This window comes from Budorcas taxicolor, chromosome 1, assembly GCF_023091745.1.
Source record: "Budorcas taxicolor isolate Tak-1 chromosome 1, Takin1.1, whole genome shotgun sequence".
NCBI lineage: Eukaryota > Metazoa > Chordata > Mammalia > Artiodactyla > Bovidae > Budorcas > Budorcas taxicolor.
The window spans coordinates 209,997,035-210,017,845 of NC_068910.1; the positions used below are offsets into that span (position 1 = coordinate 209,997,035).

Sequence of the window (20,811 nt, forward strand, 5' to 3'; positions counted from 1 at the left end):
CCAGAGGTGTGGCCTTCTCTCAGGGAGGCCCGACCTAGCTCACCACAGAGGATTTACACAGTGAAGTTTGTTTCCCTTTGGGTTCCTTCAGCAGCAAACATCTGTTAGACCTATTGGAGATCACACCTCAAATTTTAGAGGGATGCCTGAGGCCTCTGCTTCACGTGGTCCAGAGGAAAATGGCCCTACCAAGACCCTGTGAGCACAAACAGCCTCCTTCCCTCCTATCAGCATCAGCAAGGGAAGGGACAGCTTCTTGCAGCACAGCAGCCCATAGCATCTGTGTCAGGACAGCCCAGAAGCTGCACTCGGGCTCGGGCACAGCCAGAGCCACAGAATGAGCTTCTCTAACAGAGAAGAAACCCTGGCGTTACAACAGCACCGAGCACCATGGCCCAAGCAGAGCCAATAGCATGGAGACAGGACTGCACTGTCTCCATGCTCCCAGAGGCCGTGGTGCAGGTAAGATGGGACCTGCTATTAACTGAGACGCCCTCGGCCTGGATGCAGCACTCCTCCTGACACCCGCTCCTGGGGCTGAGCAGACACCCACAGACCACTCAGCTGGCGGCGGAAGGACAACAGCTCCCGCTCCAGAAGACCCCAAATCGTCCTGACATCTGAATCCAAAGGCAAGTGCGGGTGGAAGCCATGGGGAGCCAGGGAACACAGTGGTGCCCAACACCTGCTAGTGTCCCTACAGCAAAAAGGATCTGGGGAATGCACCCCCCCACACACACTCCTTCCAGCCAGTCCCCTCAGCATGAGCACATACCCCCTGGAGGCGGAAGATCCATCTGTGGAAGCTGGAAGCCAAGGATGGCTTGCCTCAGCCAGGCCAGGTGCTCCGGGGCGTTCCAGTGAAGGTGAGGAAGCAGCCGGTTGCCCCCTGCCTCAGCAAACTCAGCGACGGGCCAGGACAGGTCACAGAGCTGCTCGGAGGACACTACAGAGGCCAGGAAACTCAGCACACTGTTGAACAGCTCAATGATGGCACTTGGCTCCTGTGAGGCCAGGCCGCCCAGCCTCCGCTCTCTTCTGTCATGGAAAAACCGGCTGCTAAACTCCCGGCTAACCCCATCTTCCACGTACTGAATGAGGGTCTGGCAGCAAAGGTCAAGGGCACAGGGGCAGTGGGAGACCAGCCACTGCACAGCCTGTGAAACCTGAGAAGCAAAGACAGTGGGGAGAGTTCTGGTTCAACAATCTACGCTGTTCTTCAGGAGGAGGTTCCTGAAGGCGCCCCTCCCACAGCTGCCACAGCAGATGCCACCGGAACAGCAGCTTCTCACCATGCCAGAGGGGAGCAGAAGCTTCCACTGCAGCTGAATCTGGTCTCCCTGGAGACCAACACAGCAGGGACCCCGAGAAGGGCTCCCATTCCCATCACCCCGGCCACCCAGAAGGGCTGGAAGCCCAAGGGAAGCACCATGCACACCCTCTCCACCTCACACTGAAAATAAAACTACATCTTCAGTTCTTAGAAGGACTAACAGCTTCACTCCATGCCTGGGTGCTTTATCTTTCTTCCTGTAGTTATTTTTAAGTCCCAACACTTCTTTCCCTAAATGTAATTATCAGCACAGACTTTTTAAGGAAACTTTTATAACGTTATTTCTTCATATTCCAAGGACAACCACCCTACAAAAATAATCATACATCTGACCCTCAGATACAAGACATGAAGTGTCACAGTTTAAATCTGTAACAACAAAACCTCTGAAAAAAATTTACAAAATTTAATTTGTTGCCAATAGCAGGCAAAATTTATCTTTTATATTGATATCTGCTTATAAGTTTAGAAAGTTTCCTGTCAAAACGTAAAATTAAAATGTAAGGCGTAATATACACTAAATTCAAGATAGAGTGAAAGGGAAAAAAATATCTTGTTAGACCTTTAAAAATGATGAAACCTTACCTTACTCGTGCCTTTTAAGTCATTAATGGAATCAGGGATCTCAATAACAGTATAATCTGAAATGAGCTTAGCTGAAACCAAATCCTGGAGCATCAGACCTTTAAGACAAACAGACCCCAGTCAGCCATCTCCTGGTGGAGACGTGCACACGAGCTGAGACGCCGCGCCGCCCTGACCCCGGAGCCCTGGGCCCAGCACCGCAGGGGCTGCTGTCACATGGGGCAGCACCACGCCGCCAGCACTTTCTCAGACTCCAGGCTCTACCCACTGGTTAAACATGCCAGCTCAGAAGTGGAACTGCCTTCACAAACCCTCTTCTACGTCCTTCTCCACGGCGTCCCCTCCTGGGCTGGGCGCAAGAACCACCAGTGGAAGCGCAGGCTGGAAGGGCTTGGCCTGCAGGAGCTGCTTGGTCTGCAGCAGGGCCGACAGCCAGTAGACGTCCTCCTCTGCTGCGTCCTCACTCTTCACTCTGGGAGGGAGCAGCAGCATGAGCCCACTGGCTCCCAGGAGCTCCTTCTGTGTCTCCACAGCATCGAGGGCACCATCACTAAGAGCGCCGTGGGCCACCTGGAACGGCACCCAGACCATCAAGATGGACGCACTGATGGACAGATCAACAGTGAGCATCAGCCCCAGAGAGAGCACAGCCAATCGCTCACTGCACTCCAGGTTGGCCTCCCTCTGGGAGGCCGAGAACTAGTACAAGAAACTGTGGGGAAACAATGAATCCAGCCTCTGGTGAGAACTGTGTTTGAGCAGTTTAATCATAACAATTATTTCAAACAGGTGTAAAAACAAATAAGCCTTTAATGACAGAAAAAAGGAAAGGCAAGCCAGCAGCAGAAAAGGGATTCCTACCCATTTCTAAAAAGCAGTGCAGAGACGGGTAAAGGAACCAGAGGATGCCACACTGAAGGGCTGCAGACACGGTGAGCAGGGACCAGGCTGTCTGGGCCTGCAAAAGCCCTGGGAGCCCAGGCCCGCGGCACCAGAGCCAGGCCAAGGCGCCAGGCCAGGAGGACAAGTCACACATGAGACAGCGGCCCACAGGTCGTCCACCCCACTGCCTCTAAGCACAAGCCGTCCTCTGGGGCCCTGGGCCAGCATCCTGTCCTGAGGATCCCAACACGGGGGCATCACAGGCACAGAGGAGGGGACCAGGCAGTGGGCGCCCCCCACCTTACCCTCCAGAGCACCAGAAGCTGCACAAGGAGGAGACACGATGAGTCCTTTCCCAGGAAGCCAAACAACCTAAGGAATCGATCCCCAGATCCCCCAAAAGAAGGCTGGCTTGCCATTTCAGTTACCCTCCACCCCACCCCAAACACAGGCCTATGACCAGCCTTTTAGGGCCTCACTCAGGTATAGGCAGGCTCAGATAAGGTGTCCGAGGAGAGCCTTGAACATAAGAGAAAAACTAGAGTAACAGAATAGAAACTCTAAGAAAATGGATACCACATGGAACAGAGGAAAACTTAAACAAAAACCCTAATTTCCTCTGAAGATGCATCCAGAAATAGTCATAAGATGATACGAGAAAGTAAAATAAGGGTAAGAAAAAGGAAATCAATAATACAACATGTTATTAAAAACTCAAAGATAGCTCCTAGAAAATAATATTAAAAAACAAGATGGAAAATGGGATAGAAAGGATGGAGAGGCTCAGAAGATCAACTGATAAGGTCAAACATCAGTCTAATCAGAGTTTAAGAGAGAAGAATAAAAGAGTAGGAAAGCAGATGTCATCAAGATGCAAAAACATCAGTCTCCAGTCCACAAGGACACACCAAGGGTCCCATCAAGGACCTTCCCAGATGATGAGGGAAGGAAGTGGGCACACAAGTGAAACAAGGCCAGGCCAGAGAAAGGAATGGGAACAGTTTCAGACATATCAACAGCAATGCTGGATAGTCAGTGACCGTGGAATAAAACTAGAAAGAAAGTAACTTTCATCCCATAATTCTACACACCAAGCTAAACTATGAAGCAAATGTGAGGGTAAACACATTTTCAGACAGGCTAGAGCTCCGAAAATTCTCCTCCCATTGCATTCTTCCTTTGGAAGAAAATGGAAAACATGCTCCATCAAACAAGAGACTAAACCAAGAAAAAATTTTGCTGCTGCTCCTGCCAATGGCAGTACCAAGTGCTGGACAGGTCAGGCACTGTTCTAAGAATTCTGTCTGTATAGCACACATCACCTCATGGGCCCCCATGCATGGCGCCAGCACCGTCTCAAGCAAGAGTATACCAACCCACAGTTAGTACCTGGGCCGAGGAACCAAGGTCAGGGTTAGAAGTGGAGGAGTAGGACTGAATTCCTGGTATGGAGGCCCCAGAGGCAGCCACACCCTGGGACACGTTTCCAGCCCAAATGGGAGCAGGAGAATGGCACCCTCTTAAGTAAGATAATGTAGCAAAGACTACGTGCAGAAAAAATAAATGTAGTCACAGAACATTTGCTGGTTCTGGAGCACACACATGTGACCTCAGTTTCTGAGATATTATAAAGTGACCACATAACCACCAGGAAGATGGGGAAAGCTGAGAGCAAGTGGGGTGTTAAGAGTTCATGCCTCACCTAGTGGGGTGAGTGCACAGCCCCAAGATAGCCCACATAATCCCACCTCCTAGCGCTAAAGTCCTGGCACCATCACATGCCCTGAAGATGGGCTGAGCCTAGTAACATGCTTCTAACAGACAGAGTCAGACAAACATGATGGAAAGCCACCATGAAGGTTAGGTTAAAGAGATGATGCCAAAAATAAAAAATTTTAAAAGAAAGAGATGATGCCAGCTTACTCAGCTCACGGGAGCTGGCTGATGCCCTATTGTGAGTTGCCTCATGTAGGGCCACGTGGCATGGACTATGAGGAAGTAAATCCTGCCAACAACCATGAAAAGTGGGCTTTCAGAGAGACCAGAGCCCGGACCTCTACCTGCTGAGAAATCATGCCCCAGAGGACCTAAGCCACACCTGGACTTCTACCACACAGAAACTGTGAGTAACAAACATTGGTTACTTACATATGCCACATGTGGTTTGTGTTTTTAGTTTGCTTGTTTTGGTTCAACCACGTGGCATGCAGGGTCCTAGTTCCCCAACCAGGGATCAAACCCAGGCCCCCTGTGGTAGAAACACGGAGTCCTATACACTGGACCACCAGGGAATTCCCAAAGCTGCCACATTTGGAGGTAACATGTTATATAATAATAGATAAAATATACCTGTTTTAATAGTAAGTCAGCAGAGAAGATCTAAAAGTGGATAAATAGAGAAACAGCAGTATAAATATGGAAACATGACAGAAATCAAACCTTGGAGAGAAGGGCTAGGAGATGGCGCAGGGGCTGCAATTCATCATCATAAGTCATGCCGTGCTATCCGACTCTTTAACTGCATGCAAGTTATTACTCTGACTTAAACCGAAAGACTAAAGGCAAGAAGAACAAACTAATTGTCCAGTAGGTGAAGTATGACTTTATTATCCTAGGAAGAGGGGAAGAACATGTCCCAGGTTCTGGGTTTCTGTTACCTCTGAATGGTGAGAGCATAGAGGGCTCTTACCATCTTTGTATTTCCTCTATATTTCCTATACTTTTAAAGTTTTATATATGTATTACTTTCACGATTAAGAAAAATATTAAACAGTGTTAAAATGGAAAGAAACAAACAAAAATCCTATAGTCAAACTACAATTTGAAGCAGTTCCAAGGACAGAAGGAATGTGGACTAGAGTGTCGCAAGCAGATGCCCAGGGTGTGCCATGAAGGAGACGGTCAGGAAGAGGAGAAGCCTGGAGTGAGACCTTCGGGTCAGGACACGGTGGGGAGGGCAACTTTCGCCTGCTCTGAGCATGCAGCCAGTCATGGATCCCACACTGTGGACCGCACCAGACCCAGGCCAGAGAGCTGGCCAGAGCAGCAGCTGCCAACGCCAGGGCTGCTCAGCACTGAGGCCCACACTTCCTGCCCTGCACTGCTATTTTCTAAGTAAATAAAATATGCATCTGGTTTTACTTCTGAACACACACAGTAAAACCTAAAATTCATTAATGCAGGTTTGAAGCTAATGAGAAAACAGGTTCTCATTAAATAAGACTCTCTGTGGGAACCAATTAAGCTCAGTATTGTACAAACACCTATAATGAACAAAATGAAGAACTTATAATCAAAAGCTGAGGATAACCTGAATGTAAAATAAAAACAACTAACCTGAAATGCCTAACACTGAACCTATATGAAAACTGCATAAGACTAAAAACCATTAGTCTTCTGGTAAGACTTGATATATCAAGAAGCTATTTAATAAAGATGTCAGCAGTTGGCAGACCATGTGAAATGCAATAAACACTGCATTTCTGTGTAATGCTCTGTCATAACCCTCTTGGGTTAATTACCAGAGGTCCATGGAGTTCACGGCTTCTGAATTGTATGCAGAACACATAAGGAGATACAGGTACCTTTTACGATGGTTCTAGTTTCCACCAGTTTCTTAAAGAGAGGTCCGTGAACCAAGAGGAGACTTACTGCATCCTGAGAATCTAGCTTGGTCTCTCACACCAAGGGGGTGTACATGGGTCCTCAAGACACAAGGAAGAACAGATACAACGCTTGCTCCTGAGCCTCCCATGTTGTTTCAGAGCCACTGCAGGGGAGTTATATGATTCCCGTGATGTCTGGGAGTGAGCGTAAATAAGAAAGTTACAGAAGTAAATACACTAAGTGACTGTCACTCACCTTGATGCACACGCTGACAGAAACTGTCTGATCCCCTTTGCTGCTGAGAGTGTTAAAGAGAGTGAGTGTCTGAATCCCACCAACATCAACGTATATGTCATCCACTGAGCCATCACCGCCCATGAACTTGACTTTTAACCAATGTGATAGAAGTCTGTGAATGAAAGAAAATAACACTTGAAGGAAAGTCTAATTCTAAATGTGAACCACAAAGAGAAATATCACACAGATAGAGATCCATAAACATCAAATCTTACTATGAAACTGATCTGAACAAAGCAGGCTATGATTTTTAAATGGAGTTAGGAACTCCACTGGGTTATATATTTGGGTAGGAGGAGAGAGCACTCATTCTAATGTGATGTATGATTCGGAAGCCCTAAGAAAAGATGTTGAACAATCGAAAAGGTCCTTAGAGTTTACCGTACAACCCAGCAATTCCACTCCTAGGTTTAAACCCAAGAGAACTCCAAACATATGTCCACATAGACACCTATACATCAATGTTCACAGAAGCATTATTCATAACCAAAAAGTGGGAACAACAATTAATGAACAGAGAAATAAAATGTGGTATATTCATGCAACCAAATATTCTTCAGCCACAAAATGAAGGACTAATACATGCTACAACATAAATGAACCTAGAAAACATTATGCTAAGTGCTAGATGGCAGTCACAGAAGACAGCATATCTTCAGGTTCTATTTGTATGAAATGACCAGAACAGGCAAATTTATAGGGACAGAAAACAGATGAGTGGTTGCTAGGGGCTGTAGGAAAGGAGTGATGGACTGCTAATGGGCATGCATTTCTTTCCAGGAGAAAAAATGCTCTCCAGCCCTGGGCCATATCGTAAGGTTAATGGCGAACTTCAAGAGCGTTTATGCCAAGGGGGACCTTCCCAGCCTGCTGCTGCCAGTGCCCCCATCCCTGTGGTGAGCCCCTGCCAGCCCACACCTCCACAAGAGGCCTCCAACACTAGCAGGAAGGGATAAGCCCACATCTTTCTACTGCACCATCTTGAGCCAGAAGTCCAAAGAAATATTTTTTAATCCTAAAACTTTCATGGAATCACAGAAGACCACCGAATAGGAGAAAGAAGGTTGGAAGTGTCACACTTCCTGATTTCAAATTGCATTACAAATCTATAGTAACTAAAACGGTATGGTACTGGCATAAAAAAGAGCCACACAGACTAACAGAAGTGAGAGCCTGGAAATAAAACCTGCATATACGGTCTTCTAATATTTAACAACAGAGCCCAGAATATTCAATTGAGAAAGAATAGTCTCTTTAAAAAATGGTACTGGCAAAACTGGATAATAAAAAGAACAAAATTGGACCTCTATCCTGCACAAATAAAAGTTATCTTGAAATGGAATAAAGACTTAAACATAAGAACTAAAATCATAAAACTCCTAGAATAAAATAGGAAAAACCTCCCCGACACTGGTACTGTCAATGATTTATTTGGATGTGAGCCCAAAAACACAAGGAACAAAAGTAAAAAACTGGGGCAATATCAAACTACAAAGCTTCTTTGCAGTAAAAGAAACAAAAGGAGTAGGCAACTAATGAAATAAAGTGTTTTCAGACCCTATATCTAATAATGAGTTAATATTCTAAATATATATGGAACTCCTACAACTCAATAGCAAAACACAAATGATCCAATTAGAAAATAAGTAGATTTGAATAGACATTTTGTTTAAAAAAGACATGTGTGCTGTGCTGAGTCACTCAGTCACATCCAACTCTTTGCAATCCCATGGACCGCAGCCCACCAGGCTCCTCTATCCATGGGGATTCTCCAGGCAAGAATACTGGAGCAGGTTGCCATTTTCTCCTCCAGGGGATCTTCCTGATCCAGGGATCGAACCCAGGTCTCCCACATTGCAGGCGGACTCTTTACCATCTGAGCCAGCAGGGAAGCCCATACAAATAGCCAAAAAGTGCATGAAAAGATGCTCAACATGGCTACCATTAGGGAAGTCAAAATTAAATCACAAAGAGAGATCACCTTACATCATTTAGAGTGGCTATTATGAAAAAGGAAGGCTATTATTAGAGAAAGAAATGGCAACCCACTCCAGTATTCTTGCCTGGAAAATTCCATGGACAGAGGAGCCTGGTGGGCTACAGTCCATGGGGTCGCAAAGAGTCAGGCACAATTGAACAACTAACACTACTATGAAAAAGATGAAATAAATAATGTTGCTGAGGATGTGTAGAAAAGTAAACCTTTGTGAACCATTGATGAGAATATATATAAATTGGTACGGCCACTATGTGAAATAGTATGAAGTTCCTGATAAAAGTAAAAGTAGAACCATCACCTGAAAAAAAAAATGTTCTGCAATTAGATAGTTGTGGTTATACAACTCTGTGAATACCCTAAAACCAGTGAAATGTACACTTTCAATGGAAGAAATTTATGATATGCAAATTACATCTTAAAAAGCTGTTAAAAAAGAAAAGTAATATGTTCTGTAGTTGCATTAAAAGTATGGTTTCTGGAAGCAACCTGGTTACAGGAAATAATGCCATGTCAACTTTCTGGATTTCTTCTGAAACTGCCAAGTTTTTTTTCCTAAGGAGAAAAATGGAACTACAGCAAACAAACTACATTGTCTTCCCCAAGAGTCTAAAATGAAACGGGCTCTACTAATATACCTCAGCACAGCTTTAAGTCACCATCAAGTCTTAAATACTTCTCGACAAAGACCGTTGCCAACTGTACAAGATTAAAATGTGAATGACCTCAAGTGTCAACTTCAAACCACAAATGAAACAGCCTGCAAAGCTAAGCATCAAAATGAAAGCATGCATCAGTGTCCCGGGCAGGAAAGGAGCGCACAGGGCTGACAACCAACCACCCTCGCACACATACACCCAGCTGCCCAAGGCTCAGGGAGGAGTCACTCCTGGCCCCTCACTCAGCCCCCAGCCTCACAGAAGGAACCCTCCTTTACCTGCTGGGACTCCCTGGGGACTGTTCTTCTCCATCAGGCAACACCAGCACCAGCTTCCAAAACACACGCTCCTGCCGTCTTGGGAGGTGCTCAGCCACGAGGGACGGCAGGTCCAGGGGTGCCCATGCAGCATCACTGGAAGGGACAGAACGCCACAGCCAAGTCACCTGCAAGCCCCCAGCAGGAGCAGCAGGCAGGGCGAGCAGGGGTGACCAACCTTAGCAGCTGCTGGTGGAAGTGCTGGACCTTCATCTGGTGCGCCACCATGTCCCTGAGCCACCTTAACCTGTGAAGGAGGAACCACATGAAGGGGTCCTACGTGAGGCCCGCTCAGCACCCACGGCGGAGGCGGACAAGCATCCAGCGACGTTCTGAGTGCAAGGTGACTAGGTAGGAAGTGTCTCCCAATGGGGAATACTCAGCAGACCGAGAACTTTTTCTGATGAAGAAATAGCTTAGTCAGAGGACTTGTTCATTTCACAACTATCAAGCAGTTATCTACTGTGTGCCAGTCATGGCAGATCAGCAGTGAACAGACAAAACTCCTGCCCTTAGAGAACACATGCTCTCACAGGGAGGGAGGGGCCCCTGTAGGTAGATGGTGTGTATGGACATACACAGGGTGCTCAGAGATGACCTGGGAGCACAGGCCAGCAGGAAACAGGGGGAGCCAGCCTGAGGACTTCCAGGGCACAGGCCATGCCATGTCAGGAGGGCCACGGCATGCACACAGAAGGGGCACAGGGAGGGCAGTGGGCTAGCCAGGGGGCAGATGTGGGCCACCGTGGAAAGACTCAGAGAGGAGCCCAGGGACCTCAGGGAGAATGTGAGGTGACCTGACTGCTGTGGGGATGAGAACACCAGGCTGTAGGCGCCAAAGGCCAAAACCGGCAGACAGGTAGGATGTGAGAAAGGGCTGGTGGTGGAGGCGGTGAGGGGCGAGCTGCAGGGCGGTGGGTCTGAGTCCGGAGGTGACCCAGGGCAGGGAGGTCAGACTAGTCCCTGTGAGACAGAGGAGGCACTCAGTGCAGCAGGCCAGGACAGCAGCTTCCAAACTTCAGCTGGGGACACCAGGAGGAAGCCTTCACTGGTGACGCATGGAGGGAATTGTCAGCATGCAGGATGGACAGAGATTACAGGGAAAGAGGCAGAGGAGAAGAAGAAGGGGCAGGGGGCTGGGATGGAGACGGAAGGGTATGGACACAGAGAGGGCCGTCCTGATGCAGGTAAAGCAGCCTCGACTCCAGGAGGCAGCAGGGCCAAGGCTGCCATGGGTCACAGAGAACCCCGAATGCCCAGACCACACACAGCGCATCAGAGACAGGCTTGCGCAGCCACCACCCTGCTTCCAGATGCAGGCCCAGGACTGGGGACCTGAGCGGCTGCACAGTTTGTCAGCAGCGTGGACCTGGTTCTCAGAGAGAGCACCTCGTGGCAGCCTGGGAAGGACAAGGCATGCCCTAAGGCCCTAGCACAGGGGGCTGCTGCTGCCCCTCCACATGGCCCTCCTAGGCCCCTCCCCAGAGGCAACAATGGCGTGGTCTGAAGAGAGAGGTCACGCCCTGCGGGGCCAGGATTGCACAGCTGAAGCCAGAACCAGGGCAGGGATCCAGGCACCCGTGGAGTAGCCAGGAGGAGAGGCAGGGAGGGCCATGCGCGGGGACACAGAGAGGCAGCCTGTGAGAGGCAAGACAAGAAAGCAGAGGAAGAGCTGCTAAAACACTGCTTGCTGCAGCAGACCCAGGATGGCAGAAGGTGCGCGGTGGGGGTGAGGGTGAGGCCAGCATGGACCTCTGGCTCCACTAACGAGAATGGCCGTGATGCATCCTTGAGTTAGGGAGGTGAGGAGAAAGCACAGAATTCCAGGTAATTCGACTAGCAGGACCAGGAGTGTCTTAAGGGGAAAAGGTAAGTGAAAACACAGCAGGCAGAGCAAGCTGCACTCCAAAAACGCAACTCTCCGTCTGTCTTCACCACCTCTGGCCCCACCTGTCTGCCCTGTACACACACACGATAATGCACGCTCCTAAAGCCAGCTGGGCCAGGAGGCACTTGGGAGGCCCTGGTGCTGACCTGGTGCAGGAGATGCCCACTCTCCCTGCATGGCCCAGGTCCAGGAGGCCCTTCACCAGGTTCTTCTCGGCAATGGGGCACTCCGCGCTGGGCACCAGCGCCCTCAGTCGGTCGTTCACATCCACACAGCAGGGTGCCGCAGGGAAGGCCCGCATCTGGCGCCTTAGCTTCTTGCGAGCTGCGACAGCTTCTCTCCACCTGGAGGACAAACATCACTAGGTGTTGTAAAGGTCGGCCACAGGGCAAATGCAGAACACCTCCAGCGTTAACAGGGGAAACATCTTCTGCCAACATGTTTAGGTCTATTTCAGCAACAGATCTCAAACTGAGAAATTAATCACAACTAAAGCTCAGGTGCAGGGATGCATGACAGAGAATGAGCGGTGGTGGGCAATGAAACTACTGAACCTAGGACTGATTGCTGGGGACTTCCTTGGTGGTTAGGAATCTGCCTTCCAATGCAGGGGACACAGGTTTGATCCCTGGTCAGGATCTAAAATTCCACATGTCGGGAGGCAACGAAGCCCCTGTGCCACCACTAGAGAGAAGTCCACATACCACAAAGAAGATCTGACGCAGCCAAATACAAAAATAAATATTAAAAAAAAGAGTGAATGCTAAACAATGTTTGGAGGTCCATTTGCTGATATGGATACAAACACAGATACATGTACCCTTTGACCCAGCAAACACCACTGACAGGAATCTCCCTTCAGACACTGCAGGCATGTCTGTACAAGGGTGGCCACTGCAGCGCTCTCTGTCATACTAGAGAGGAGAGGCCATGCTGAAGCCCAGCGGGGGCCAGGTGCTGTCCAGTGTGCTGACAACGCAGAGGGGCCACTGCGCTACTGCAGTCAGGCCTCCACCTCATGTCAGAGGGCGTCAAGGCACGTCCAGCACAGAGCGGTGAGCGTGCTCCCACCTGTGCCAACCACCACACAAAGCTCAGAGGTCCTCCTGGAATGGAGACTCATTTCTCACTAAATCTCCTTTTATACAGTTGTAGCTGTCAAGCACCCTATTACTTTTTTAAATGTTATTATGAAATGAATCACCCTTCATACAAAACCCATGTACCCCCATTTTAAAGACTAATGATAAGTCAAACAGCCACATCATTCCATGCAGTTAAGAAGCAGTGGCCATGAGCACCCACGGGCACTGCTCAGTCACTCACCCTCTTGTTCCCAAAGGTAACCACTGTGTCAGCTTTATGTTTGCTATTTTCTTTCCTTTCTTTAGGGTTGTACTACTATACATAAATCTAAAACAACCTATTGAGTTGGAATAGACAGTTTAGATGTTGTACACATTTCCCTAAGAACCGTTTTTCTTTTCACTAAAAATTATGTTTTACAAATTCACCTATACAGGGTGTACACGGCTATCACTTGGCTTGTTCATGGCCATCTCCCCATGTCTAGCACATTGGGTAAACAGCAGAAGGCTACCTATGTGTATCTGTTGAAATACAGAACAGTTCCCCCATCCCAATCTAAGTCTTTACTTAGTTTATACCCTTTAGGAAGGAACATGTTACATGTGTGTATTATCAACTGTGAAAGTATAATCTTGGCAAAAGATACTCTGTGTGCACTGACTATCTGTAAGGACAGGGGACTCACCGTTGGAGATACTTGCAGAAGCACTGGAGCTCCTGCAGGGTCTCTTTTGCGGTCTGGAAAATTTCCTCCCCAAGAAACAAGTCCACCAGATGGGCAAAGACGTCCTCAGAGCAGCGGGCCACACGAACCCTCTGGTCTGTCTCCATTGCACTCCTAGGGAACAGGGCGATCGATCAGCATAAGAGACACTGCACCCAAGGGCCCACACAGGGCCTGCCTGGAAGTATACAAGTCCACGTCCTTAACTCTAAAATGAAATCATGTCGTCACCATAAGAAAAGCTTGAAGATTTTATTTCATATAAGGCACAGACATCTGAAAAGATAGATGGAAAAAGAACTAAAGTGGTACAGGGTATAACGTTGTAGATCCAACATGGCCCTTATAAACAGTCAAGAAATAAGCCTTTATTTTATAGTTAGAAATTTAATTTTTAAATGGTCATTGAAACAAGTAAACTATCTTCTCATCAACGATATCTGATGAGAAGTTTATTATCAAAGTCAAAGAAGCTCAAACAGGCAAGACCCACTTCCAATAGCTATCCTCTATCATGGGTAGAGACATCCTGGGGTTGAACTCTAGTTCAAGTCTCCTGGAACTACAGAGAACAGCAGTTGCCCTGCATGTCAATGAGTCCTAGGTGTTGCTATCTCCTAATAACCCTTCCTGGGAATAAGAACAGACAAATACCCATCATTTGTGAGGTCTCTTGTTACAGGAAGCAGTGACATAGACTCCCAATTAATAAAAATGGAAAGAAACATGCAATAACACACTCTGCCTCCTAGCTGCGTCTCCATCTGCACCAGAGGCTGCAGGCCTGTCCCAGCGGAAATGAAACACAAGGGCAGATTTCCCAGCACAATCGAACCTCTCTTTCCTGAAGCGTGGCACTGAAGTTCTTAAGTGAGATAACGCAAAAGAATCTTTTGACATATGAAACAAGGGAAAGGATCTTCTACTTAAGAAAAATGAACAGTGTAGAGAAGACTATCAGCAAATTCTTTTGCTAACAGACACATCCCCAAGCCCAGGGCAAGGTCTACAGGAAGATGAGAGTAGTGAGGGCCTCTATGGCAGTAACAGACACAGCACAGGGAGGGCCTGTTAGTGTCTAGTTAACCACCAGATACACTCCACGTGCAGATGAAAGCCAGCCAGCCTGAGCTAACCCCCCTCCTGCCCACCCATGCGCCTTACACTGCAGACACCAGAGTTTCACTTACTTCAACTCCTGGGAGCAGGTTTCTCTCACACATTCTGTCACCACAACTTCTGTCAGCTCTGCGGCCAGGTCCCGGCTCAGCTGAGTCAACGCTGATTCTCTCTCTTGTTTCAACCTAAAGGAAAAAGAGAAAGAGCACAAGAAATGAGTCACCACACTCTGTGACCTTGCAAGAGGGGATCTGAGTTATGCTGAGTCGGCAGACCTGACCCCTCTGGTCCCAGCAGAAGGTCACACAGCCACCCCATTCCCATTCCCCTGACCATCACCCACGCCCTGGGCCACAGTGTACAGAGGTACAGGGTGAGCTGTGAGTCCAACTAGTGCAGCGGGCAAAAGCAAGAGAACCCTAGGCTGCAGAAGGCTCTCTCCTGCAGCCACGCTGCCCCATGCACAGCAGGGATGAAACACTCACCTCTCCTCTTCAGCCCGCCGCCTCTCTTCCTCCTTCCGCTCCCTTTCCTGGGTGACTTCTTCAGTTGCAATGTGCCTCAGGATGCCTGTGGTTGTAGCTGTTAACAGCTCCTCCATAGCAGCATTGGAAACACTAGACAGAGCAAAGTGGATACTGTTCTAAATAAATAATACAAGCCACATAAACCATATTACTAGACTTCTAACACTGGCAAGGAAAAAAGTATCTACTTGGTTTCTATTAAGTTGATGCAAAAGTAACTGCAGTTTTGCATTGTTGAAATTTACAGTTCGATATTGGAATATTCTTAAATGGGGTTGTTAAAGATCATTTTAATGCACATTTCTTGCTTTATGGCTTTTGCTAATGACTTACTACTTGCTGTCTATTTTATATTCATTTTAGACTATAAAAATGATATTAAAACAAAAACAAATTTGAGCGGTAGTTTTTTTTTTTTTTTTAATTTTTAAATTTATTTTTTGGCCATGCCGTATGGAGCTTAGTTCCCTGACCAGGGATCAAACCCGCACCCCCTGCAGTGGAAGGACAGAGCCTTAACCACTGGACCGCCACGGAAGTCCCCTGAGCAACTTTTTATCCTCATTCTAAGGAAGACAGAAACAAATGGAAAGACATCCATGTTCACAGACTGGACAACTTAATACCGTTAACATGTTAATACCACCCAAAGCAATCTATAGATTCATTGCAATCACCAACAAAATCCCAATATAACTTTTTGCAGAAATAGAAAAACCCATCCTAAAATTCTTATGAAATTTAAAGGGTCTGCAAATAGGGAAACAGTCTTGAAAAAGAGAAACAAAGCTGAAGGACTCACACTTTTTGACTTCAAAACTTGTAACAACTTACAACAAAGTTATAGTAATCAAATAAAAGCAGTATGGTATCAAAAAACAGACATTCAGACCAGTGAAATATAGAGCCCAGAAAGAAATCCTCACATATATGGTCAACTGATTTTGAACAGGGATAGCAAGATCATTCAAAAAGGAAAGTACATTCTTTTCAACAGTAGTGCTAGGAAAACTGGATACCCACATACAAAAGAACAATCTTGGATCCTTATCTTACACAATATATAAAAATAAAGTGGATCAAAAACAAACTTAAGAGCTAAAATTATAAAACGCTTAGAAGAAAACATAGGGCAAAATCATCACAACACTGGATTTGACAGTGATTTCTTGAATATGATAACAAAAGCACAGGCAACAAAAGGAAAAAATAAACTGAACTATATAGAAATTAAAAATTTTTGTGCATCAGAGGATGCACACTCAAAAGAGTGAAATGACAATCCATTGACTGGGGGAAGATATTTGCAAATCAAATACTAAATAATTATTAATATCTAGAATATGAAAGAATTCCTACAACTCAACAACAAAAAAATTCAAAAATGAGCAAAAGACTTAAGTACACATTTCTACAAAGACACACAAATGGCCAATAATTACATGAAAAGATGCTCAATATGATTAGTCATTGCTGCTGCTGCTGCTAAGTCGCTTCAGTTGTGTCCGACTCTGTGCGACCCCAGAGACAGCAGCCCACCAGGCTCCCCCGTCCCTGGGATTCTCCAGGCAAGAACACTGGAGTGGGTTGCCATTTCCTTCTCCAATGCATGAAAGTGAAAATTGAAAGTGAAGTCGTTCAGCTGTGTCCGACTCTTAGCGACCCCATGGACTGCAGCCTACCAGGCTCCTCCGTCCATGGGATTTTCCAGGCGAGAGTACTGGAGTGGGGTGCCATTGCCTTCTCCGGATTAGTCATTAGAGAAATGTAAATCAAAACCACAAGTTACTACTTCACACATTATAATGGTTATTACTTTAAAAAGAAACAAAAGGACAGCAGAGCTTAAAAAGATGTAGAGAAACTGGAACCCCTGTGCACTACTGGTGGGAATGCAAAAATGGTGCTGCTCCCACGAAAAATAGTTTGATGATTTCTCAAAAAAATTTAAAATAGCTCACATGATCCAATAATTCTACTCCTAAGCACATGCCTACAGGAACTGAAAGCAGGGGCTCCAACAGTTACTTGTGCCCCAATGTTCAGAGCAGCATCAGTCACAATAGCCAGAAGGTGGAAACAACAACTTATTAAATAGCACCAGTGAATAAATGTGAATAAATAAAATGTGGCATGAATATATACGTGTGTGTGTGTGTATATTTAATGGAATATTATTCAGAAATAGAACTGGAAGTATACAGTGGTGATGAATACACTACATTGTTAATAAAACTAATGCCATTGAATTGTGCACTTAAAATGGTTAAAATGGTAAATTGTTATGTATATTTACCATAATAAAAAATTAAGTGCATGGATATCATATTTATTTTTAACTCCATCAAATAGAAAGTATGTATCTAATTCTGGTATATTAAAAAAATGAACAAATCTATGAAAAAAAATGATCCTTTTATGTAACCTACATTTATACAGGTGAAATAATATCCTTTCTTATCAGTGTGTTGCTTTATATGTACTAGAATTTTGAAAAGAGGTTTGAAATCCTTAAGACAGCCTAACTTACTAATGAATCAGATTTTAATTAACTATTAACTACAAAAGCTGCTTAGGAGTTTAGAAAGATTTTGATTATTAAATTTATCGAGACTAGATTCTGAAAGTATTACACAAAATCAGATTTATAAAATTTGTAAATGTAGTCTGAAACGTCTAAGGAAATTTTATCGTGGTATATAATGCAAATGGTAACAAATGTTTAAGGGAATTTAATCTCCCAAATTTATAAACTGAGACTTAATCTAAGACCAAGTGTTTTTATTTTTTAACAGAGAATGAACTACTTACTACTAGATTTTTTATTACTAGATTTTTAATCATGCTTGAAATTTAAAAAACAGGCTTCTAATTTACAACTTTAATAAACCTAATGCTGCTCAAAACTCACACACACAGAGAAACCACCTGCAAACAACACACACAGGTCAGGAGTGTGAAGGACACACCCGCCTAGTGAGCAGGACCAACATTTGAGCCTGCACAAAGGGGTAGCTGTGCTCACTTGTTGAGAGGAAGCGTCTGGAGGGACAGTAGGCAGCCCGGCGAGCAGACAGCCTCAGAATAGGAGACTCACCACACTTACCCCAGGGCTGTGGTTGCGAAGGCTGCCCCGGCGGCACCGACTTCCTCAAAGTCACTCTGAAGAACCTCCTGGATAAGCTCATCCACCACTTGGGCCAGGTCCTAAGGGGAGGGCAGAAGGGTCAGGAGTGCTGGCCAAAGCAACACCACCTCATCCACACCCAGCTTATCCCCAAGCGATCCACCTCTACAGCCGAAGGTACTGGAGATGTTCCATGAGCCACAGAGACGTCACAGGACATCCCACCTGGGTCACAAATTCCTGCAAGACCTCATCACTGGAAGCTCTTTGAAGGTGTCTAAATGACCCTCACACAAGGCCTGGTCGTGTGCACCTGGTGCGGTTTCCTGCTAATAAACAGGAGCCTTCTGGACATGAGAAGACAAGCCCGCTTCCTGCTGGACAACAGCAGTTCAGACGGCCCCAGTGCTGCCTCCGTGCCGACACAGCTTCAGCTGCTGTGGTCCCTCCTCGCTACCCTTCAGGCCTCCTTGTTCCCCAGGGAGGGTGGTGCCCAGTGCCTGCCCAAGCAACATGGTGGCAAGATAAAATCTCATAACCTGTGTGGAGTGCTCGGACCTGAGGCCATCCATCAGGGGCACACTGACCCCAAGGACACAGACAACGGTCAGACTGGACATCAGACACAGCTGGATGTTTGCCCACAACAATGGGAGGATGCCTTACCGCATCTGAGTAAACAGGCACGGGCTTTGGCGGGAGGAGCTCCGACTGCATGGGGGGCTGCACAGGGGGCTGCAAGAGGCTGGGCGCGATGCTCGGGGGCAGCACCGGGCGATGTGGTGGAGAAGCCGACACAGGCAGGGGCTGCAGGAGGAGGGCCGGCAGGGGCTCGGCTGCCTCTGCACCACACTCCTCTCCTCTCCCCGCACCTAGAGGAACAGGCGAAGGTGGGCATCAGGGATAGGCCCAGGCCACCTTCCTGAGCAGACCACCATGGGATGCCTCCTGAGCCATGATCGGGTGCCAGGAGTGCTTTACCAGTAGGAACCCAGTGCCTGTGGGGCCAGGAAGCTGTTCAGGCAGCACCACGCTAGCGTCTACCCGGCCCCAGGGTGAGGTGCCCTCCCAAGACCATGGCCTCACTCACCTGCCATGTCCAAGCCAGGTCTCTGCACGCCCGAAGGCGGCTCTGCAGCCAGGCTATCCCCGATGTACTTGTTCTGGGCATTGAAGCTGCACACGGGGGTGTGACGGGGTATGGGGGGCAACGGCCCTCCATTCACAATCTCCCCAACCGACACCGTCAGCTTCCTGGTGATGAACACCGACTTCCTGGCCTTGGACAAGCCCTCGGGTTCCAGGAACGAGGATCGGTTCAGCTCGACACAGCTATCAGACCACAAAGAACCCATGGAGAGGCATCACACAGGCAAGAGGCCCCCCTCACCTCTGCAGACCCCTCAGTTGCCATGCTGCCAGTCCCATGGAAACAGGGGAGGCGGCCACAGTCCAGCTCACAGCACCCACCACTGCCAGCATCTCCAGGTGATGCAGGAGTCACCTGGCCTAGTTGTCTGCATCCCCAGGTAGAGTGACACCTGACTACAAGCGCCCAGCTCATCCCCTAAGAGCAGGTCTGCAAGGCAGCAGATGTGGCCTGTGATGAGAAGTCAGAGGAGATGGGGTCAAGGAAATCCCAGATCCAGACACAACAGGCTGTGAGCCATGTTCTAAAGGAGGGTCCTCAAGTTCCACCGCGTTCTCAAATCTCTGACTGCAGCAGAGGAGAGGCCATCTTCAGGGACAGAACAAGGAGGCCCCAACCTCAACCTCGACCATCAGGTTAAGTCACTTGTGAAAAGTCAGGAAGAGGTGGCTCTGCCAGCTGTTCCAGGCCTTGCCCTAGTGCGTGCACCCCAGGGAGGCAGCCCGTGGAATGTGCCTTCTCTAGGGCCTGGCGAGGCACAGGCACTTCCTGGCCTTCCCAGTACTAAAAGGGAAAAAAGGAGAGGGGCCCCACACCTCTGCCTCAGTGCTTACCCGTCGGAGACAGTGAGGCCATGGCAGTTGAGGAAGTCCGTGGCCTCCTCGCCGTCTCTGAACAGCAGCATGCGCACCACACCATCCAGGGGGAAGATGGTGGAGCGCTGTGTGCTTGCCGTGTACGCCACATTGAGCGCTCGGAGAGCATCCTTGCGGATCTGAAACGAGATCCCAAGTCACCGAGTCACAGCAAGTCAGGGGCCCATGACCCCAGAGTGCTCAGTTCAGTTCAGTCGCTCAGTCATGTCCGACTCTTTGCGACCCCATGAACCGCAGCACCCTGTCCATCACCAACTCCTGGAGTTCACCCAAGCTCATGTCCATTGAGTCGGTGATGCCATCCAACCATCTCATCCTCTGTCGTCCCCTTCTCTTCCTGCCCTCAATCTTTCCCAGCATCAGGGTCTTTTCAAATGAGTCAGCTCTTTGCATCAGGTGGCCAAAGTATTGGCGTTTCAGCTTCAGCATCAGTCCTTCCAATGAATATTCAGGACTGATTTCCTTTAGGATGGACTGGTTGGATCTCCCTGCAGTCCAAGGGACTCTCAGTCCCTTTGGAAAGTACCCTGGACTCAGCTTAGTGCTCACTGGGCTGTCTGCTCATCAGAAGATGCCCAGAGATGATGCAAAGCAAACAGCTTCACACATGGAACTGGTTGGGCCATGAAGACTTTAT

General features: G+C 47.6%; 1 protein-coding gene across 5 annotated transcripts in view; it reads right to left on the minus strand.

Moving 5' to 3' along the window:
- The window catches only part of MCM3AP (minichromosome maintenance complex component 3 associated protein), a 45,369-nt gene that overhangs the window by 6,628 nt on the left and 17,930 nt on the right, over positions 1-20,811 (minus strand). For 4 of the 5 annotated variants that reach the window (XM_052659523.1, XM_052658248.1, XM_052658941.1 and 1 more), the window contains exons 11-25: positions 20,133-20,293; positions 19,240-19,481; positions 18,816-19,021; positions 18,129-18,229; positions 14,981-15,112; positions 14,567-14,680; positions 13,338-13,490; positions 11,710-11,907; positions 9,854-9,922; positions 9,637-9,771; positions 6,662-6,815; positions 5,150-5,179; positions 2,230-2,488; positions 1,919-2,016; positions 776-1,166 (exon numbers count right to left, since the gene is read on the minus strand). In XM_052659523.1, the coding sequence (XP_052515483.1) occupies positions 776-1,166; positions 1,919-2,016; positions 2,230-2,488; positions 5,150-5,179; positions 6,662-6,815; positions 9,637-9,771; positions 9,854-9,922; positions 11,710-11,907; positions 13,338-13,490; positions 14,567-14,680; positions 14,981-15,112; positions 18,129-18,229; positions 18,816-19,021; positions 19,240-19,481; positions 20,133-20,293 (2,443 nt within the window). The remainder of the gene's footprint in view (positions 1-775; positions 1,167-1,918; positions 2,017-2,229; positions 2,489-5,149; positions 5,180-6,661; positions 6,816-9,636; positions 9,772-9,853; positions 9,923-11,709; positions 11,908-13,337; positions 13,491-14,566; positions 14,681-14,980; positions 15,113-18,128; positions 18,230-18,815; positions 19,022-19,239; positions 19,482-20,132; positions 20,294-20,811) is intronic. The other variant, XM_052660805.1, reaches the window with a different exon arrangement.